Genomic DNA, 24,325 nt, shown 5'->3' on the forward strand with positions numbered 1-24,325 from the left:
ATTGGGCGGCATCACAATCACGTCACGATAGCGGGCGGGGAAGGCAACTTGATCAGAAGTTTTCATTGGCTATGACCGTGTTGGACCGGGGGTGATCGTGCTAGAGGTGAACTCTGCGGATTTCGCCCACTTCTCGGAGCTCTGTGCGTGTTATGCTAACACACTCATGTTGCAGTAATGAAATCGTATTAAATAATATTAATTATTTGCTCTCCGTGCTGGACGTGAATCGTGCTGGACTAACACGTGTTGGATGCGAGGGTACTGTACTGTACTTTACTACAATACAACACCACACCTACCTGCTTTCTTTTGTTCTAAATATAAAATCTTTTTACTGATTTTGTATGTCTGCACATGTTTACATGCTGAAAAATGTGTTAGTGTGAGTTCCGGGGGTATTGATAAGTGTAAGCCCCAATCTAACTGAATTTCATTTTTTTCGGCATGCTGAGGGCCCACTAGGGTGCCATTAAATCGAGGTTTTACTTTATGTATATATATGTGTGTATATATATATATATATATATATATATATATATATATATATATATATATATATAAACAGCAAAAGCTCAATACAATGAACTTCAATGGACCAGAATTCACTTTTACCAGAATCGAGGAACTACTGGACTAAATTCTTATATACAGTCAACCCTCGATTCAACGGACTAATAGGGGGGGACGAGTGTCCATTGCTTGAAAAAGAAGGGAAAAATAGCCTAAAACTCAAAAAATAGCAAAAGAAATATGATGGTATCGAAGATGAGGTGCAGCGACATTATCGCAGACTAGTTTACCTCACAACACCCTATTGTCTATGGAACTATTATATTACGACTTGCTTCATGGTGTACTGCGCAGTACAGTACAGTACAGTACTGCGTTACAGTAATTTTTTATGTTCAACTACAGAATCAATTATGCTTCATGGCATACTGTGTAGTACAGTACAGTACTGCGTTACAGTAATTTTTTATGTTCAACTACAGCATCAATTATTTTTGTACCTGTAAAGAGAAATACTTGTATATAGTACTGCAGATGTACAGTATTACGACTTACTTCAGGGTGTACTGCACAGTACAGTACAGTTACAGTAATTTTTTATGTTCAACTACAGTAACATTTATTTTTGTACCTGTAAAGAGAAATACTGAGATGCTCCCACTGCCACCTACTGGCCTACCAGACAATATTTCAAATAATGGACAAATGACCAGTGTCTGGAGCAATTCTTTGCCAGCATATATTGCCCGTTGCTTCAGGGTCAGTAAAATCAAGGGTCCACAGTATTGGAAAAAGCCTGATAATGCCAGAAGCAGTCTGGACTGACTGACCAATTCAACTATGTTAACCACATTATGGTACATAAAAGACATGTTTATCAGTGTGCGGTTCAGTATTATTATATATGTTATACCATTTGATTATTCTAGTTAATGTATGATACACTACAGAAGTGCAATGGGAGTGAAAACAGTTTGAAAACCGTTGGTGCGATCTGGACTAATGTCTAATATACAGGCATACCCCAGTTTAACGATGCAATTGATTTAAGAAAAAACCCATTGCTAGCAGGGTATCATGTCTCGGGGTAGATTTAACATGCAAAGTAGAGGATGTGTTTTTGAGCCTTGGGTTACCCCCCCCCCCAACCAAGTCCTAAACCCTCCCAAATGAGTCCCCCCAAAAAGTTTGAAGCCAATCTAAAATGGCCTAACAGCTGTAAAAGATGCAAACCTAACCCTAAAACCAGTGACCGTCTCGCTTGTACCCAAGTTAAAGTCACTGGAGAATGCGAGCTCCCACTTGTATTCTAACTCGGTAGAAGTGAAGCAGCAGCATTGTATATAATCCCACCACCAGACGGTCACAGGACAAATTATTAAACATCTGTTATGCATAATAATGTATGAATGATACAGAATCATCCAAGGTGTGAAATGTTGTGACAGAGAATCGCTGATGCTTTGACGTGGGAATCTTGACGGGGAATGCAATCGATGATGCGATCGGGAAAGCCTTTTCAACAGCCTCTCTTTATGTCATTTTTGTTACTGTTCTGGTTGCTGAGCCCCTTTATTTACTTCACTCTTATTTTCCAACATTTATTGAGAAATTCCAATGTATTTTCAAAGTGTTCTCCCTTGAACAGCCCGAATGTAAACACATAATTTATCGATCCATGATGTGATTGGGATTGCCTGTTCAAAGACCCCTCTTTCTGTCATTTCAGCTATGGTTCAGGTAGCTGAGCTCCTTTATTTTCTTCTCTCTCATTTTTCAACATTTATTTAAAAATTCCTTTGTATTTTCAAGGAATTTTTCCTTGAACAGCCCGAATGTAAATACAGGTAAGCCCTTAATTCACGCGAGGGTTAGGTTCCCAGACCCTTCACGTATGTGGTAAATTCGCGTATATGTTCTGCCCTTGTGTGCACATAATTATGCATGTCTATAAGTATATTACATCTGAATAATACCGTTTATGCACTACATATACCTTATAAACTAGCATAAAGTATTAAAAACAATAAAAATGTAAGAAATTTAAAACTGAAACCTGACAAGCACAGGCGTAGGTGGAGACACTTCAGCAGTCTGGTGCACTAGCCCTCACTGCCTCCTGTATGCTACATTCTGCCTTCTTTATTGTATGAACAGTTGACTCATTCACCCCAAACATGCGGTTACAAGACAATTCACAGGCATAGGTGGAGACACTTTAGCACAGCCTGGTGCATTAGCCCTCACTGTCTTCCGTATGCTACGTTCTGCCTTCTTTATTGTATGAACAGTTGACTCACCCCAAACATACGGTTCTGAGACAATTCACCAAGTCAATTCACCGTCAAAACATGGACAATTCCCCGTCATTCTATTAATATACTTATAACTGATTAATTAATACTTTAATAACTAATTTTCAGGGGGATTTTATAACTCATATAAGTAAAAAACTAGTGTACTGTACTTGCTAAATAAACTGGTATGTAAATAAATGACGGGGAATCATCCTGACGGAGAATTGTCGCCGACATTTCTCCCTGAAGTTTGTCCAACACTTTAACTTTGTCAGTGACACCACTTTACCAGCCCGCTTTGGTGTGTTACCACATGGACCACTAGCACTACGCTTAGGCCCCATGTTGGCAGACAAGGCAAGCCATCACTGGAAGGCAGAAAAATAAGCCACAAAAAACGATTCTCGAGTCACGCATGATTCGACCGTCGGATTCAAACTGATGGTGTGGTGTGTGGTAGACCAACCTCCCACACACACATATACACACACACATACATATATGTATGCACACGGGCAGCAGGTAGGCAATTTTTATATTTTATTTATTTCTCTTGTATATTGAAATTACTTATTTGAATACCATAATTTTGTTTTAATTATTGTACGAAAAATTCGTGGATAACCAAAATCATGTGAAAAAAGTTCACGTGAATTAAGCGATTACCTGTACACGATTTATCGGTCACAGTTTGCATCAGTGCATGAAATATTTATCCTCTAAGGTTTTCATAATTATTAAAATTCATTTAAAATTATTATTAAGTACAGTAATTCCTCGATATACGATACCCCGGCTTAACGATGGGAGTAGAAATACCACCATACCTAGCCCGACGATGACCAAACCTCGGTTTAACAATGGGCTTTGATTTTTTTTTTCCCCAATTTTGATGATATTTGATGAGTTTGGGAGAGTGTGTAAGAAACGGAATCTAAAGGTGAATGTAGGGAAGAGTAAAGTGATGGTCTTTGAGAGAGGTGAAGTCAGTGAATGTACAGCGAGGTTGGATGGTGAGGAATTGCAAAATGTGAGTACGTTTAAGTACTTGGGTATTGTGATGAGTAAGGATGGAGGTTTGGAGGGTGAAGTGCTTGAAAGGGTACAGCAAGGAAGAAAGGTTGCTGGTTCTTTGAAAGCAGTGATAAGAAACAGGGAAGTGAGCTTGGAAGTGAAAAAGTTACTACATGACAGTATTGTGATACCAACTCTAACATATGGAAGTGAAGCTTGGACGTTGTTGGAAGGACACAAGTCAAGAGTGAGAACAGTGGAAATGAGTTATTTAAGAGGAGCCTGTGGAGTCACATGGAAAGACAGGCTAACGAATGAGGATATAAAGGAGCGTAGTGGTGTGGATGTGGATGTGATAGGAAGTGTTATGAGGAACACAATGAGGTGGTTTGGCCATGTGGAGAGGATGGAGGGTGAAAGACTGACGAAGAGAGTGTATGTGAGTGAGGTGGAGGGGGGAAGAGGGAGGGGGAGGCTGAGGATGAGATGGAGGGATGGGGTGGAGAGGTATATGAGAGAGGGGGGTGTGAGTTAGGAGCAGGGCAGTGAAATGGCAGGGGACAGGGCGACTTGGAGGCAATTTGTTTGTGGCCACCCCAAACGGGATTGAGGCATCTGGCAATAGATAGACAGATAGATAGATGATACTTTAGACTAAAATTGTATGTTTAGGTTAATTTATAAACTGTTTTTAGACTTAGAATAATGTGTTTTAGCCACAGGTGCGGCAAACATTGTCATTTTGGGGTACAGTTTAATAAGCCTAATTTTTTCCAGACTTATATATGATGATATTCAGATTTAATTTGTTCGTGTTTGTGGGTTATTTAAAGGTGTTAGGTTTAGGTTAGCGTCCTTGACAGCTGTTCGGCCATTTAGATTGGCTTTAAACTTGTTTTTGGGCTCATTTGGGTGGGTCTTGGGCTTGGTTTGGGAGGAAACCCAAGGCTGGTAAATGCTCCACATTACATGTTAAAAGTACCCCAATATATGATACTTTGCCTAACGATGGGGTTTTACCTAACCAATTACATCGTTACACCAGGGTATGCCAGTATTCCATGACAGGTTAGATGACAGTTCAATGATCAAACACGAAATATTTTTTGTTCAGTTGCCTAGTTCTCCAAACTGCTTTGCACCTCGTCTGATGGAAGATAATCCGTACTCTAAATGACAGTGTTCACTCCACCTATGGCTAAAACACATTGACCTAGGTCTAAAAACAGTTTATTAACCAACCTAAAACCCAAAATTTAAGTCTAAAATACCATCAAAATCAGAAAAAAAAAAAAAATAAATAAAATCAAAACCCATCACAAACCCTGGGGTTGGCATACGATAGGCGGGGTAGGATGGTATTCCTACCCCATCACTATTCCAGGGTATTACATTTAGAGGTGGCGTACATCAGGGTTTGCCTGTGTATAATAATGTATATATACATGTGTGTGTGTGTGTGTGTGTGTGTGTGTGTGTGTGTGAGAGAGAGAGACCCCACCTCTCTTTCTCACATAGGTGGGGTAAGGTATGATCCAAAAAGCAAGAAGAAAGAAAATGCATGAGTGGGAAAACTAGTGAACAGAATACCCAGTGAAATGGGTCACAAACTCATCAACTTTCAAGCACCTGGAATGTTGACTCCACCACACAGGCACATCTTTCTACACATGTCATCATCATCCGGACCTCCTTACTCACCCTAGGGAAGGGTGAGGAGTAGCAATATCCAGACAGCCCAAGTTTACCAAATCCAATGGGCCCCGCTTTCATTCACTCATCATTCTAGGCCCAGGAATCTTGGCTCCATCTGGTATGTCAAAAAACTTTCACCACATTCTACAGCTTCACATAAACGTATCTGGCAGAGTCAATCTGGATGCTGTCACATTAAAAAGGGGTGCCAAATCCCTGATCATGCACTTCTCACAACATTCATCCAGCCAGCTCAATCTCTTGTCAGTTCCCAGGACTCACTGACTTCCATGCCTCTCTTCCTCAAAAACTCATTCACCACATCCCTCCACCTTCTCCTCAGTTTACCTCGCCTCCTCCCTTCTTCAAATTTGCTCAGATATACCCTTTTCACCACTCTGTTGTTATCCATTCTCTCCACATGACCATAACATCTCAGTGCACTCTCTCCAATTCTGGTGTCCACAGACTTCCTCACTCCACATCTTTCACGAATCACATTATTTCGTATTTATCCACTCTTTGTACTCCACATACATTCCTCTCCAGTCCAATCTCCATTGCTCTTACTCTTGACTTTTCATTTTCATGCCACACCATAGTCTCACATCCATATGTTAAAGTTGGCACTAGCACTCCTTCATGTACGCCTCGCACAGCTGCAACACTCAAGCCTCCGTTTCTTATCAAGGCCTTCATAGCACCAGCTACTTTCCTTCCTTGTGTCACTCTACACTCCACTTCTTTTGCACATTTTCCTCTCTTTTCTATCACTGTACCCAGGGATTTGGACTCTCTCACCAATTCACTTTAATATCAAACTGGGAGTCACCTTCTGTCTCCATAAGCATCACTTTACTCTTTCTACAAGTACTCTCAAGGGACGACGCTCACAGACATCAGCAAAACTTTGCACTAGTTTACCAGGTTCTTGTCCGGTATTTGCAAGTAGCACTGCATCATCAGTATACAACATATTTGAGATATTCCATCCATCACCATTCATTATCTCTCACAAGAAATCATCCATCATCCAGTCCTATGTTGCTCCATGAGGAGTGATGGAGCCTGGGATGAGGCAAGTTGGTCAAATACATAAACAAATAAAAAATAAAAGGATGCTGAGCCTGTCATGCACTCCTCTGTACAAATTCATCCAGCTGGCCTGGTCCTGTCAGTTCCCTAGCCTCATCAACCTCCATTTCTTGTTTTCTTACACATTTACAACTTTCTTGCCCTCTTTCCATATTCAAATTAACTAACAAATAAGTATTTCATAACCATACTGATACCCATTCTCTTCACATGACCATAATATCTAAACACGCTCTCTTCAACTCTACTCTCCACGATAAGGATGTCCATACTCCACATCTTTTATGACACATTATTCTTTTTACTGTCCACACAATGTAACACACAAATATTTCTCAATAACCCCATCTCCACTGCTCTAATTCTTGACTTTCTGTTTTCATGCAACATCATGTGTTAATGTGGGCATTTAAACTCCTACATGCATCTTCTTCCAGAGGCCACATCCAGACCTCTGTATTGTGGTCTTAATAATTCCAGCCACTTTCCTTCCCTATAATACACTACTTTTCATTTCCTATGTATATTTACCACTCTTTTCCTTCAATGCACCCAGGTATTTAAACTCTAACCAATTCACGTCCTCTCCATCAAGCAAAGCATCACATGCAAGCTGTGGTCTTGCAACAACAATCTCTTACCTACGTTTATTTTCAAAACACAAAGCTCTTAGACATCAACTAAAGTTCACTATTAGCACATAACACATCACTTGCATACAACAAATTTGAGATACTCCACATTTCACCATCTATTACTTTTCTCAGTATAACATTTACCAACCTCATCTTTCGCTCCATAATATTAATTTCTACCTTTCATAACCCAACCCATATTCTGCATATACTGGTGGATAGCCATGGTCCCATCACACATCCTTTTCTTACTTCAAAACTGATATAACACCAATCACTTTGATAACCACCTATTTCTTATACAGGCCTCACTATCACCATAGAAACTAATACCAGCATTCAACAGCTTTTCATCCATTCCATACATATGAAAAGCCTTCCATTTTTCCTCTCTAATTACCTTGTTCTATAGCTATCTAGGATCATAAGTTACATACATATACACCTTGGTCCCAATTAACTCGCCTATATGGTGGATGTGCGAGTGCACACTATACGATATCGTACTAACTGAAAGACATAACTTATGGGGAAAAATTCATTTGGTGGATGAGTGACTCCATCTTTATAGGTTAAACTTTTAAACACTGATAATTACCCACGTACTATATCACAGTATACATAAATACACACACATGTGTACACGTACCCTTGATGAGCTGGTCTACACCGGTTTGCTGCCACCCCACCTCTCCCTCTCTCGTAAATAATACGAAGTAATAAGCAACTAAATCGCACTAAAATCATACTAGAGTGGCTGAAAGTGTTATTTTACATTATACTGTGAATTACTGTGATAAAATACAAGTGATTTGGTGATATTTTTGCTATAATCAAAGAAGTCATATGCTAAGGTATTAGCAAAGTGAATATTTTTACAGTTGCAAACTGTGTAGCTATGCTATGAAATGACTCATGACATATCAGTAAGTTTCATAAAAGAAGGTGGTAATAAAAGTCATTCATGACGTTTTATAAAGTTTAACGATTTTCCTCTTATCGCTACTGTTTCGGTAAAGTCTAGCGTAAACACTGGAATATCGTAACAAAACCATACAAGACTGGCAAGAAATGTTTTTATTTATTTATTTATTATTATTATTGTAATTATTGTGATGAGGTAACGTGGCAGTAACCCTAGTTTATACAGAAAAAAATCTTAAAATTTCCACCTCTTCTTTCCGGCATCAGATGATCAAAACACGCCTTGTATTCTCTCAAATAGTTTTCTGAGCCTGGAGTGCATACGGACATGCAGTTGTTTGCAAATGATGGTAGAAAGATTGAAATTTGTCAGACAAAAATAATAGCTCTTAAGATTAAGGATAAGTGGGATAAAACGCAAGTTGAAAACACACATTTTTTTTCCCATTTCTCCGCACTGAGCACATTCAGTAGGCTGTAGTCAAGGCTGCTGCAGCCAAAGGGTTAACGTGTCTGCAGCAGCCATGATTCGGCTGATTTGCATCATGGAGAGCTCTCCTGGTGCTGCTGGCATCGGTGTAACCTCCTCTTGTCTCATCTCTTGCAATGCATCCTCGACAGATGTTGCAGCAATCACATCTTCTGCTGTGGTGGCTTCACTAGCATTGTTAATCTGAGATGTTGTGGATATTAAGAGACAGCTTTTTTTTTCTTTTTTAATGCTAGGAAGAAGGAATCAAAGGCCATGAGCCAGCAATATTGTTCCTTCCAAGAGAAAGACAAAATACAAGAGAGAGCCAAATTTAAGATCCATTCATTTCAAGATGCCTGGACACACTGCATTTGAAAGACTGGAGATCATAGCTAGCAGGAAATACAGACAGAGGGAGACGGTTCCAGAGCTGACATATTGCATAAATGAAGGACTGGGAGTAATAGTTAATTCTTGCATTAAAGAGTTGGACAGAAAAGGCATGAGAGTTTGCTGCTAGACGGGTGCAACGCACCCATCATAGAAGTGGAGGGATGCAAGCAGACAGTTCAGAGGCGCAGTGATCATTTAAGATGCGATAGAAAAGAGACAAAGATGGAACAGTGCGGTGAAGAGACAGAGGTTGAAGGGAGCCAGCAAGAGGAGGAGAGTTAATGAGATGAAAAGCCTTTGACTAGACCCTATTGAGAAGAGCTGTATGTGGGTTGTACTCTACACGGGCGGAAAAAGCCCGTGTATAAAGTCAACAACTGTCCAGGGGTAAAGAAGGAACGGAGTCGGCCAAGCACACCTAATCTCTTGGAAGCAGATTTTACAAGAGATGTAACATGATCTTTCCAAGAAAAGTCCCAAGGGAATGAAACCCCAGGCACGTTCAAGGATGATGCAGGATTAAGCTGAATATTATTAAACATTAATGGGTACTCCTGTGGAAGATTCTGTTGGGTTGATAGGTGTAAGAACTGAGTCTCTGATGCATTAAAAACGAGATTATTTTTACCCAGTCAGAGATACGAGCCAAGTCAGACATTAGGTGTGCCATAGCCTCATCCCTTGTTTGTTGAAGTAACTGCTCAGATGGACTTTGCAGGAACCGAATGGAAAGGTGAAGGGTGGACTCATCAGCATACGAGTGGACAGAGTTAGATGTATAGCTTAGAAGGTCATTGATAACTAAGAGGAAAAGAGTTGATGATAGGACAGAGCCCTGGGGAACACCACTGTTGATAGATCTGGGAGAAGCATGATGGCCGTCTACAAGAGTGGCTATAGAATGATCAGAAAGGAAGCTAGAGATGAAGGCACAGATCGAAGGATAGAAACCGTAAGAGGGCACTTTGAAAATTAAAGATTTATGCCAGACTCGATCGAAAGTCTTTGTGATGTCAAGAGAAATGGCAAAGCTTTTGCCAAAGTCCCGAAAGGAGGATGACCAGGAGTCTGAAAGGTAGGTGAGAAGATCGCCAGTGGAGCGTCCCTGATGGAACCCATACTGACGATCAGAAAGAAGGTTGTGACAGGAAAGATGCTTTAAAATTTTTCTTTTAAGAGCTGACTCGAAAACTTTTGATACAGGGTGTTAAAGCAATTGGATGACAGTTAGAGGGTTGGGAATGGTCACCCTTCTTTTGGACTGGCTGAATGAGAGCAAACCTCCAGCAAGAAGGAAAGGTACAAGTTGACAGACAAAGGCGAAAGAGTTTACCTAGGCAGGGTGTAAGCAGAGAAGCACAGTTCTTGAGGAAAACAGAAGGGAATCCACCAGGCCCATATGCCTTGTTAGTACTGAGGCCTGTGATGGCAGAAATTACATCAGCTGAAGAAATTCTAATATCAGCCATGAGGAAGTTTGAGGGGGGAAGTGATGGAGAAACAGCACCGGAATCATCTAAGGTGGAATTGGAGGAAAAAGTCTGAGCAAAGAGATCTGCTTTATCAGTAGAAGAAATAGCTACAGAACCATCAGAGTAGAAAAGAGGTGGGAAGGATGATGACGTAAAGTTGTAAGAAAGGTTTTTGGCAAGGTGCCAGGAGGAGCGGGAAGAATTCCAGTTGGAGAGTTGAGAGCATTTAGTACGGATAAAATTATTTTTAGCAGAGCGAAGAACAGACTTAGCACGATTCCGGGAAAAACATAAAACAGATGTGATTCAGGGGTGGGTTGGCTCTGGTACGTTTTATAGGCCCTCTCCTTGCTGCGGACAGCATTAGAACAAGCGCGATTAAACCAAGGCTTTCTTGCATTAGTCAAAGGATATGAGATGGGAATAAATGCTTCCATGCCTGTGAGAATAACCTCCATAATCCGCAAGGCACACTCAGATGGCTCCCTGCCATAGAAGCAAGTATCATTCCATGGAAAATAAAAAAAGTACTGCCTGAGGGCCTCCCAATCTGCAGCTCCAAAGTGCCACTGTTGACGTTTCTTTGGAGGGCCCACAGGCCGTACCTGAGCAATAGGACAGGTTAAGGTAATAAGGTTGAGCTCAGAGGAGCCCAACGGAGTGGAATGATTAACAGTGTAAGCAGAAGGATTAGTTGTAAGAAAGAGGTCAAGTACAGTATGTTGGAGCTCTCTCCAAGGCAGTCAGTGATACAGGTAGGGCACTGTACAATCTGCTCTAGGTCATTAACCCCTAAAATACGCAATTCGCTCAGCAGGTCTGTACCTCCAGCCGCAAAACAGGGTCGATTTTTCGACTTTCACCAAAGTAAAAATTTTTCTTCCATATTTCAAGAGACTGAATTTACACACCTGAAAATGTATGTTTCAGCCAGATTGGCCAAATAGTTGCGCACAATCGTCTGTCAAAGATGCAAAAAAATGTTACTAATTCCCCATGGGCGAAAACAGAAAATGTACAGAAAATGCATTATTTACGGTAAATAATTATATATGTATATATATATATATATATAACTAATGTAAATGTGAAGTGTTCCCTAGGCATGAAATGTCACTGTGGCATACGCCCATAGCAACAAAACAACAAGCCAGGCGAAAAGTGGAGGTGGAGTGTGTGTGGCTGGAGGGGGCAGGAAGAGGGACGGATAGGGGAGGAGGGAGGGGGAGGAGGGAGAGGGGAGGAGGGTGCTATGCACACACACTGCTGTATGGGGTATGTTGGGGTATGGTTGGTTGGGAGGGGACAGTGTGGAGATGACACAATGGGGCTGAGGGAGGTAAAGTGATTGGTGGGGGGGAGTTCCTTCTCCCCCACCTTAGGGGACCAATCACGCCATACCATCCCAGACACTCTAGCTCTCGTTGGTCTGATCCCATATACGTCACCAAAGGGGCAGAGTTACCCTCCCCCAGTTTTTTTTGTGTCTTTATCGATCGTGTGGGATAGGCTGGCGTATCAAATTACACAAAAGCACGATCATGCGGCATCGGTCTTGAGGGGTTAAGGATAGAATAGATGTAGGCTTGTTCACCAGGTGGATCAGTGAAAGAAGAGGAGAGCCAAAGGTGGTGGTGAACATTGAAATCTCCTAGAATGGAGATTTCAGAGAAAGGAGAAATGGGTAGAATGTGTTCCATTGTAGAAGTAAGATAGTCAAAGAATTTTTCATAATCAGTAGAATTAGGGGATAAGTAAACAACACAGATATATTTAGTCAGAAAATGACAGGAAAGCCAAAGCCAGAGTGTAGGGAATTCAGAAGAATCAAATTCAGGAACAGGAGAGCAAGATAAGTCGTTCCATATATATACACAACAGCCACCTTTGGCTTTGAAATCAGTACAGAGAAAGTAGGAGGATACAGAAAAGGGTTTGCTGTTAGTTGCCTCAGACAGCCGAGTCTCAGCTAGGAAAAGAAGGTGAGGTTTAGAGAAGGAGAGGTGGTGCTCAACAAAGCAAAAGTTTGAAGAAAGGCTGCAAATGTTGCAGAAATGTAGAAATGAGTCAGACAGTGATTCCAGGCAGCTCGAGTCGTCAACGGGATAGCAGCAGACGGTGGGGGGCATAAATGGCCTCCCCTCCTCCCTGGAGACTCCAAGGTTATGTATATACTGTAGATGCCATGATTTGTTTGAATTTTGGAAAAGGAAGTGTAGTGTGTACTGTGCATGTGGTTCGGTGCTGACAGTTAAGAGAAACTTGTATTGGAGAACATGCTGGCCAACACTCTGTGTTACTGAGATAATGAAAAAGTTCAGCAAAGGGGGATGGTCAGGAACTAGTCCTGAGGGCTGATGAAACAGGAGCTCCAGCTCTCCCTGTCATTAGTTTTCCATCCACCTTGGGAGTACTGCCCTGCTCGACTGGTGCTACAGTCTACTCCTCTTGCACAATTTGGGAATCGCACTATTTGATCAAGCGCTAATTGGGACCTAGGTGTACCTTCCATTTCTTTACACAAGCTTACCCCACTATCCATCTCGTATCCACACATCCCCTACCAATCCTAGGTCCATCCAGTTCATAATTCATCATGTCTTCTCTGCTTCCTCAATCATTCTTCTTCCATTCCCAAATCTCTTATTTATAAACTGGGAAACCTACTTCTACCATGGAGAGAGAAAACATTTTGATTAAACTTAATTTTAGCCCTGACAGACTATTAGTGGCTTAATCATTTAGGTAGAATATCATCCATGAATTACATGTATTCTTTCAATGAAAATAACCAGTCACTGTGATAACCTTACCTAATCATTTGCCGCATCTGTTCAAACTGAGGTTGTGATCTAAGGAAGTTTAGTGGGTCTTCTGTGGAAAGAGAAAATATTTAATAAAACTCCAAGAACACTAGAGACTAACATTACAATAACACATGCTACAAACAAAAATGCAATTCTTAACCCTTTCGCTGCATTTTATGACTACAGTCGCTCTATGAATTATTTCCTTTCACTGCGGATATGACTGTAGTTGACGGGCCTCAGAAAACGGTTTGAACTGGCTGCACAGTACTCCAGGCTCTCGCCGACGTTACTATGGCAACGGCATCCCAGAACGTGCTGCCTTCATACGGTAGCAAGTCAAAATATCATCTCAACAAACATGCCTGCCCAGCTGATCGAGCGCTTGGCCATGTGTCCCAATTTCTTGGAGATTTACCATTATTTTGGTGAGTTATATGCAATGTAATGTGATTAGATGTTTTTAAAGAAGGTGCTGGCCATGTAAGTGTTCAAAAAATGCCTGATAATGAATCTAATATTATGGTAAACACTGAATCTTTACATATCAGCTGGCCAGCATCTCGGCTTCCTTTTAATTAAATCTCCAGCAAGTTTTTAATGTATTCATCATCCTGTTGATAATATATGTAGCTATTAGGGAATTTTAGTGCTGACAATGGAAATGTAAGTATTAGGCAGTCACAAAAGTGTTGTAGACAATTTCCTAATACCATTTTGACTTTTTGCAGGTGCATTGACACATTCTGAGATTCAAGCCGAAAATAAATTCCGCTGCGAAAGGGTTAAACTGCAACTCAACTACTTATTAAATGAGTTACACAGGTGCATTACTTGACCTTTTATCTGGATACTCCCAAATCAGGATTCTCCAAGTCAGGGAATTTAAAGGGTCTATGCCCTTTAATTCATTACACTAATATACAGTACCGTAAAACGCCATAACTTCGGACATTTTTTATGTGTTTTAATGAATAACTCCTTGTAGAATGGTGCAATTTTATTCCTGTTGGTGTCATGTGGTAGCCAGGGAGAGTACCTACTAACTCCATATATTTAAAAAAATTAGCCAAGCTAAACTTGTGCTTTTTTTTTTTTTTCATTTTCAAGTGTCCGAAGTTAGGAACAAATTTTCTAACTTCGGACAGCTCTTCCAAACTTCGGACATCCATGTATTTTCCCTTTAAACATGAGAATGGTTAATGGGATCTATCTCTGGACACACTGGCCAAACTTCGGACACTTGAGAAGTTTTTAAAAAATGTAAAAAAAAATATTGGGCACTCGTGACCAGAGTTATACATATATATAGAGAAGTATCCCAAAATACTGTATCTTCTTTTTGGAGCTCGTAATTTCATATCACATTAAATTGCATCATATCACATTGTAGTGAGGTATTCTGGCCGTAAATAGAACTAAGAACTATTCACGAACTTTTTGAGATGAAAAAATAAAATAAAAATGCACTGCATATACCCAAAACTGTAAGAGGAACTGTCCTCATTTTCCTAAACAAAACTTCACTTAATTATCAAGTATCTACCTCATTGACTCAACAAATGCATACCGAAATAACATAATATGATGTTGAACATTTCTTACAGGTTCTAAAGGCACACACACACACACACACACACACACACACACACACACACACACACACACACACACACACACACACTGTCACTGCTGTCATCAACCATTGGGTATACAAATGTGTGAGGTGTACCCTGAACGTGTTTGAGAAACCTGACATGTATTTCTGGTTTTACCTTCACAATGATAGCAATATAATGCCTATATCTGTCTTTGGTATCAAAGGGAACCCTCACAACTACCCAATCTGAGGGAACAACTTTATCCCCAATAATCTGGGTAGAGGTGACTGTCAGGGGAGATGCTTGTGCTTCATGGTTGGGTGCAGATGTGGAAGTGGAAGGCTGTGCTGCTATTTCTGCTGTATCCTCTTGTGGCTGCAGTGGCTGGGGTTGTGGATCATCAACTTCACACTCTTCATGCTGGCTCTCTGTTTCATTTTGTAGTGCCCTTGTAGTAATACTCATGCCCGGTGACACATTCAACCTTTTCTTTCGCCTTGGTTTCGCTATAGCTGGACTTGAGCTTGACTGACTGGTTCCATGCCTCATGTCCTTCAACAATTCCAACACTGAGCTGTCTAAGGCAGTACTGGTAGATGGTCCTGGTGTACCAGTATCAGCTGTATCTTGGATTGAATCTTCTGGAAGTCTTGAGATGGATTTCTGTGGATCGAGAGGATAAATGCCGCACTTCCTAAACCCACTACGTAGGTTGTCAGCAATGGTCCCTTTAACTTTATCCACCAGTTCGGTCAGTAGTGCCGGGAAGCAGTCTTTAGGTAATGAAGCACTCAGCCTACCAACAGTAGTTTTCTCGAAGTTATCGAGGATCTTACGCCAGTGCACTTTTAGAGGCCGGAACACAGCAACATCGAGAGGTTGTGTCAAGTGCGTGGAGTTAGGTGGTAAGAGAAGAAAGGAGATATTATGTTTCTCACATGACTCAATAACACTGGGTGATACATGGCTTGCCAAGTTGTCTCCTATAATGACAAATCTACCTGTCTTGCGTTTAGCATAGGGGAGGATAATTTTGTGGAACCAGTCATCGAATGAACACGAGTCGAACCATCCACTGGGGGACCTATTGTATAGTGTTCCAGGAGGGCCCCCTTCAGTCCATGTATCGTAAAGATGGATAGCTTTATACACCACATATTGAGGGAGTAACACACCAAATGCAGTTCCAGAGAACATAATAGATATTGAGGATTTTGTTGAGTTCATGATTCTCTCTGGATATTTAGTGCCCCGCCTCACTATGACTTTCTTTTTACCTGGATCATCAGTAAGATTGGTCTCATCAAAATTTATTATGTTCTCTGGAGGCACACCTTCTAGTGATTTTTTCAGGTTACTGTAGAACTCGGCTAGCATGGCTCTTGTCACTCTGGCTCTGTCAGTCTTTATATTCTGGGACAATCGTCTACTAAGGGTTTGTTTGTGGCGCTTGAAGAAGGAATGGGCCCATTTAACACCAGGTACATTGTTACTGAATCGTGACACAACAACCCCTCGTTTGTCTAAATATGCTTTCACTAACATCCTCAAGTCCAAATTGTCGAGTGGGAATCCCCATTCTGCCAATGTGAGGATTATCTGACACACCAGTAACTCTTCATCATGGCTTAATGAAGTATTACGTCCCACTTGTTTGCAATGTTTTTGTATCAGGTAATCATGTAATGTGCTCTTTTTTAATTTATATTTTTCAGCTGCTTTGCGCACACTCATGTTCTTGTTATTTATGTCATCTTTAGCCTTTTCCAGGGCACTTTTGGACACTTTACTTGTGTAGGCTCTTTTCTTCTTTATAGATTTCGCTGTTTTAGCCATGTTTTTCTGTTTATATAATTAGCATCACTTTACCATTAATAATATCGTCTGTCCGAAGTTTGGACTTTATTTGGCTCAAATAATTTGTCTGTCCGAAGTTAGGAATTTTTTCTGCAAAATAAAGAAGTATTCATTACAGCTGGCATAGCAAGATTATCCATGCATATATTTTGAAACAGTTTACTTCCCAGTACTTACAGCACTTTTCTACATATAATCGTACTGTTCACTTTTTTACAATTGAAACTGTTTGTTCTGTGTGAACAAAGTTTTGCAGGGTAAGAAAATTCAGTTATTTTTTCCAATGGATTCATGAATTTTTTTCACCCACACATATTCAAGCTAGTTTAATAGGATTAATACATAATAGTCTTAGAGGATTACCCTACCTACCCACATCATTATTTTTTGCAAATATCGCACTCTCTTCCAATAAACTTGAATTATTACATTTTTTTACGAAATGTCCGAAGTTTGGACGCCGTCCGAAGTTATGGCGTTTTACGGTATATTCGCTCTTTCTCTCTCTCTCTCTCTCTCTCTGGCTAAGTGTAAGAATTTTGTATTTACAAACAGTACACATTGATAACAATGTTGGTGGTAGGTGGCAGTGACAATCATCCACTCACTGGATGCAGCATTGCCTACTTCTTCTTTCACCTTTATCATTCTTATTCTGTGTCTGCCCTCCTCTCTTCCTATTTCTCCCATCTTTCCTGTCACTTTTTATTACCCTTCTTTCCTTTTCAGGCAGCTTTACACTGAGTGACATGCCTAATGGTTTCCTTTAAGTCAGGAAACCTTTTACAACACTGGGTGGTTGCCATATACTCAACTCATAAGTGTTCCCAATGTGTCAAAAATTGTGTTGGTAGAGGGTTGATGTCACTCCCTATAACACTACTAACTCAAAGTCAAACAGCCACCCCTTACGGTATTATTGTGTTGGTAGAGGGTTGATGTCACTCCCTATAACACTACTAACTCAAAGTCAAACAGCCACCCCTTACGGTATTATTGTGTCTGGCTATTTACAGATAAACAATGCTGGCTCACAAAGTAATGATGGCAAAATACGTAAGAAAAGGATCGTCAGGTTCAAGATCGAGATTTGCTGAATTAGTGTAAACATTGCTGATCAAGTCCCTACAGTCTCTTTAGGGGTTATTATTTGGTACTAGGCAAAAAAGTGAATGTAAACCTGTGGGCCCAGAACCATTTAACATTTAATTCTATTTATTGCTTTATTTGCTTATGGAGGAGTTTTGTCATTGTAGTAGTTTGGTGGACCAATTAACCATGTTCAAGGAGGTATGACTATTGGAATAGACTGGTGTTTACACTTGACACCACCACTGACACTTGCATCTTTCTTAGAAGTCATAGCTAGGGTTATGTGTAAGTAAAATGACAACAATCAGACAAAATACAAGGATCATCAACAAGAAATGAACTATAAGCAATGAAAGTGATCATGCCCTAAACCAACAATATCTGTGGCTGCCCAGTAAATCAGTCTGGTGGTCGCAGGAATTTCAAGTGCCCTTTCAAAGTTTTATTCAGATTAAGGGAGGCAGCAGACCATCTAAAAAAGGAAAAGTGGTGTTGTACCTATATATATATTTTTTTTTATATAACAAAACAGAGGAAGGAAAAACAAATACTGTAAGTAAAAAAATAAATAAATAATCCATACTCCAGATTACTGGCATCCTCCATTCATAAAAAATCTGTAACAGTTGGCCTTGAACTGTAGGTTGAAGTTTGGGTGGAAATAACTCTGGGGAAGTGAGTGCCAGAGAGATGCAGCTTGGGGAATAAAAGAATTCTGACAGGCAGAAGTCTGCAATATGGCTGTATGACATTCCAGTCCTGAATGCTACCAGATGCCCATGTAGCATGAGGAAAGGCATGGAGAGGTGGCACAATGGACGCAACTTTGTCTGAGCATTTGCCATAAAAGTATCTGTAAAATAATGCGAGGAAGGCAACACTCCTTCATACTTGTAGGGGATGTAGTTTATATATAATAGCAGGGTTATTAATAATTCCAACAGCTTTGTTCTGAATTTTGTCTAGTTGTTTTGGTGCAACCTCTCCACATCCATTCCACAAGGGTGAGCAATATTCTAGCTGAAAGTGCACATGACTCATAAATTATAGTTAATTCCTTGTCAGTGAAGATAAGGACCCTGTACAATAATTCATTTCTCTGAGGCAGTTTTAGCAAGTGATTTGACATGAGTGGTCCAGCTGAGGGCACTGTTAAGTGAAACACCAAGAATTTCAATATTTTTGGAGATGGGAATATTAGTAACACTAAAGATACTATACGAATCAGGCAATATCTGTCTATTAGTAAATTACATGTATATGGTTTTACTAGCATTAAATGAAACAAGGTTATTTTGTCCCCAATCAATAATCTTAGATAAATCTTGATGTATGGAGATGGCTGCACTGAGTTGTAAGTCTGAGACACTAAATTCTGTAAATGGGTGTTTAAGTGTGAATGAACTGTGAAGTGTTGAGTCATCTGCATACGAATGAATGGTATTGTTGGTGATGGATAAGAAATCATTAATATGAAAAGGAATAGGGTTGATGCCAGAACTGATCCTTGTGACATGCCGGCATTACCTGAGTGCAAACTGGAATATGCATCATCTACTTTTACTCTTATTTTTCTGTCACTGAAACATGAGGAAAGCAATGGAATGAAAGACATTAGTCTACAGCAAGGAAGTCTGGATAGCAGGGAACGATGCCACAGACTGTCAAAAGCTTTAGAAATATCAAGGGCTACTGCATGAGTATGGACAGTATGAATCAGGAGATTAAGTATATCAAAGGTGGATGTTTCGTGGTGAAAACCATGTTTTCTATCACTAATTAAGTTGTTGGATTCAAGGCGTTTATGTACTTATTAATTACAATTTCAAACACTTTACCAAAAGATGTGATAGCTATTGGTCTGTAATCAGAGGGGTCAGAGGAACTTCCTTTCTTTGGAATTAGGTGGATATTGGCTTCTTTCCATGAATTAAGGAATGAAGCAGTACATATGCGTAGTCTGAAAAATTTAGCCATAAGAGAGGCAAGCTCTGGAGAGCATTTTTTCAGAACAACTGGAGGAATTCCATCTGGGCCTGGAGCTTTGTTGGTTGGTAAATTGTCTAGGATGGATTTTGCACATCTAGTCTATATTTTAAGTGGAGAAATTTCAGGAGAGTCGAGTTCTAGTGCTGGGACATTCTGGCTGACTTCCTCTACAGTACAATTTCTCGCAAATGTACCTGCAAGGATATTCACTTTACCAAGCAGGTCATTTGTAATGTTACCGTCTGAAGATTTTAGTGGGGGAATGGGTGATGACTTGTTGAAGTTACTATTGAAAGAAATCAGAATTGACCAGAATATTCTACAATCATTAAGACTGTTAAGTAGTTTTGATGCTTGGTTTTGAAGAAAGTTTGATTTACCAAGACTTATTACAGATTTTGCATGATTTCTAGCAATTTTAAATTGATAGACTGATTTAGATGTTTTTGATTTTAAGTAAGAGTTATATGCTAATGACTTTTGGGCCGTTGCTCTGGCACAATTGCTGTCAAACCATTTTGGAGAGTTCGATCTTTTAGTGAACTGTTGACTTGGTACGTATAAATCCATACTAGCCAGTATTTAAGTCATTAACCTCTTAACCGTGGGGCGTCACTTTTGTGATCCTGAGAAGATTAGGTGAAATACACTGAGGTGGTTTGGACATGTGGAGAGAATGGAGAATGAAAGACTGATGAAGAGGGTGTATGTAAGTGAGGTCGAGGGAGGGAGAGGGAGGGGTAGACCGAGGATGAGGTGAAGGGATGGAGTTGTGAGGTACAGAGATAGCCCGATTATCCGGGCTATATGGTGTTAAGGGGTGCCTGATTAGTCCGAAAGCATGATTAATCCAGCGGAAACACAAGTACTGTACTGTTAGACTGATTTATTTACCGGTAAATGTACACTTAAGTACCAGAAAGACCTTTCCAGTTCAATGTATATTCCACCAGCTTGTTTCAGTATTTTTCAGACTATATTCAGTTCGGTAAATCACATTTTCTTACTGAAAGATTTCCTCCCTGTTAGTATCGTCACGTTCTAAAGCTGTACCTATGATTGTTTCCAGCACAATGGACGAAACTCATCGTACCCAAATGTGGACTTCGTTTCCCAACTTCCCAACTGAAGATTAGGTTAGGTTACATTATTAGGTGCAGTTAAGCTAGGTTAGGCCAGGTTTAAGCACTTAGATTAGAACAGTGTCTTCTGCCATTACGTTAACGAATCAAAGAGTCGTCACACCAGAACAGATAAAAACAGCGGGGAAAGATTTAATAAGAAATGTTTATTTACCAACCCAGAAATTATCAGAAAAATATAACAGACTATCACGATGAACTGATTTGGTAAGGTGCTTTTACTGCTTACAGCAAAGCGTATGTTTACCCCCCTCAAATACTCAATGTTCGTGAGTTCAGAAATTTGTGTGCTCCCGTGGCAGACCTTGAAACCATTTTTTCAAAGTTATAAAGTCAGTTTCTTTTTCTTACAGATGTGAAAAGACTCGTCTGGTACACCTGGCTTTTCCCCCTCCTCCCTAAACCCATCTTGTGATTTGTTATGATTCGTGAAAGGAAATTAGGGGGCATGTTACATTAGAATTTAAACATAAAGTTAGGGTGCATGTTACTTTAGCATTTAAACATATCAGCGAAAACATCTGGGATGAAAGGACCGCCGAGCTGCTTGGGATGGTAGAGTAGGGTCGTGTAAACATACCAGTGACCTTGGTTCCCTTCCCATAATTGTTCGCAGTTTTTATGGCTCTCCCTAACTTAACGTTACTGACACCGGTACAGTAAAGCATTGTTCAAGGCTAGCAGCCATAAGAGGTTAATAGAATACATTATCGTTTGTATCAATACTCTCTCTTTCACACATACACGAACGAACAAAAGAATGTGCAATAAATGTACACTTAACTGTAAGGAGCAGAAATAACTGTATGCTCTGTCGGTCCGAAATGTGCTGGGAAGCGACATCGAACACAGAATGTGGAACTGAATGCCACCTTACGAGAACACTTGAAATGAAAGTATTTTTTCTTATTAGTAAACATAATTGTTCCATTTCGTCCCCTATAATTGTGAAACTCGTAAATTTTCGTCCAAGCATACAGCCTAATAACCTCACCAATTCAATTCATATTTGCTAGTTTGTTTTTGTATTTTTCTAGTTTATTTTCTTATTATCATAACGTTCCTTAAGCCTTACCTACGTTTGTTTCCGGCATAATGGAAGAGACTTACTCATAATTAGGGTGCATGTTACATTAGCATTTAAACATTTCGGCGAAAACATTTGAGATGAAGTGGCAGGCCGCCTGACTGTTTGAGATGGTAGAGGAGGGTCGTGAAAACATACCAGTGACCTTTGTTCCCTTCCCATCCCATAATTGTTTGCAGTTTTTTATAGCTCTCCCTAACCCAACATCCCTGACACCGGTACAGTAAACCATTGTTCGAGGCTGACAGCTATGATGGGGTTAATGGAATGCATTATTGTTTGTATTAATACTCTCACACATACAGTACACTTAAGAACGAACAAAAGAGTGAACAGTAAATGTAAGAGGAAGAAATAACAATGCTCTGTCGGTCCGAAATGTGTTGGGAGGCGCGATACCTAACGAAGAATGCAGAACTGAATGCTAACTTACAAGGACACATGAGATGAGTATTTTTTTTTTTTTTCTGATTAGCAGACATTCGTTTCATTTCGTTCCCTAAAACTAGGATACCCATTACTTTTCGTCTAAGCATACAGCCTAAAGACCTCACCAATTCACTTCATATTCCTCCAGTTTGTTTTCTGCGTTTTTCTATTTTGAGGGTAGTAAATTACCTTCTCTTGCTGAAAGATTTTCTCTTTTATCACATTCTTTAAGCCGTACCTACGATTGCTTCGGGCATAATGGAAGAAACTCATCGTACACAAAAGTGGATTTAGTTTCCCAATTTCCCAACTGGAGCCCAGGTTAGGTTAAATTAGGTTAAATTATTAAGTAGTTAAGCAAGGTTAGGCTACGTCAGGAGTATCAGTTGCCTCACCAAACTCCATCCTACCACCCTTGTGATCGAGTTGTGAGCAGAAGGTGTGGGTGGGGGCAGGGTGAGCAAGACTCTCTCTGGTTTATCCATGCCTCTCTCCCTAGAAACTGGATGCTTCCTGTTTAAACCGGAGCTATCGTACGGATAATTCTATGAATTACTGTACCACTGAACCATTGGGTCACGGCCCGGATATACCAAAAGCTGGATAATCCGAGCCTGGATAATCGAGCTTCCACTGTATATGAGGGAGGGGGGGTGAGTTGGGGGGAGGGTAGTCAAATGGTGGGTGACAGAGCAACTTGGAGGCGTTTTGTCTGTGGCCACCCTTTGCGGGATTAGGGCGTCGGGCTATAGATAGACAGATACCGGTAGTGTTATTTTGAATTTGCCCGGGCTTTCAAGTGGTGGCTTGTATCATCTATCAGTACTGCCAACGTCCAACACTAGTCAGCACTCCTAATCTCATCTGTACTCCCATCCATTGTTGACAATTTAGCCATTTCTCCCCGTTCTTGACTCCCCTCCCTACCTCCCATCCATTACCCTCTCCTCTCGCCTGCCCTGCCATGCTGCGCTAAGTAAATCTTCCCCAGAATTTTCCACTGATTTCATCCATTGAAATAAGCCTTATGCCCTATTCTTATACCAAATAATATATACAAGAAAGAAATAAGGTAAGTGATAGTGCCATACACCTGGAATTGGCTAATTATCACCTGACAACACCTCACGTGCACTCGTTCGCTAATTTTCGCTGTTTATTTCCCCTTGAAATATGCCGTACAATCTATTCTCGTAATAAAAATATACATAAGAAAGGAAGGGATAAGCCTAAGTGATATTTACATTCACCTGGAACTACCTAATTCAATATGTATTGGCTAGATTTCCTGCCAATCATTTCATAGTGTATATATTAGCAGCTGTCACCACACTGACATTGGCAGCGTTGCACTCCCTCTAGGCCACCACAGCACTCAGTTTACTGTCGTCTTTCAAAGTGAAACCTCGTCGGATACGTGCCTGTCCAATTCCGCCGCTTTTTAGCCCTATGCAAAGGGTCCTGAGACCTCTACCCCTACTAAACCTTGTATAGAAAGGGGTAAAGGGGTAAGTGGCTGCTGTGGAATGTGAAGTGGCTAATTTATCAATGAAAATGATGGACAGTGACTATGATCTTTCTAGTGACTAAAACAGTGCAAGTGGAAATGTAAATAATGTGTAAATAATGTGCAAACAGCAAGTGAATGCAATGAAAGTAAATATAAGTGAACAGTGGAAAATAGTTTTATAAGTTACTGCAAGTGACAGTGCATAACACAGTGTAAATAAAATAGAAATGTAAATAATATAAATAAAATGGAGAATGTAAATAGAAATGTAAATGAGTAGTAATATAAGAATACAAGTATA

At 40.3% G+C, this 24,325-nt stretch overlaps 1 protein-coding gene across 2 annotated transcripts in view; it reads right to left on the reverse strand.

The window, feature by feature from the left end:
• The window catches only part of Rad23 (UV excision repair protein Rad23), a 139,276-nt gene that overhangs the window by 54,554 nt on the left and 60,397 nt on the right, over positions 1 to 24,325 (reverse strand). For both annotated transcript variants that reach the window (XM_080267292.1, XM_080267293.1), the window contains one exon: positions 13,324 to 13,384. In XM_080267292.1, the coding sequence (XP_080123418.1) occupies positions 13,324 to 13,384 (61 nt within the window). The remainder of the gene's footprint in view (positions 1 to 13,323; positions 13,385 to 24,325) is intronic.

Source organism: Coenobita brevimanus, chromosome 23 (genome assembly GCF_032717465.1).
Source record: "Coenobita brevimanus isolate Jiangsu-jjx chromosome 23, ASM3271746v2, whole genome shotgun sequence".
NCBI classification, from domain to species: domain Eukaryota; kingdom Metazoa; phylum Arthropoda; class Malacostraca; order Decapoda; family Coenobitidae; genus Coenobita; species Coenobita brevimanus.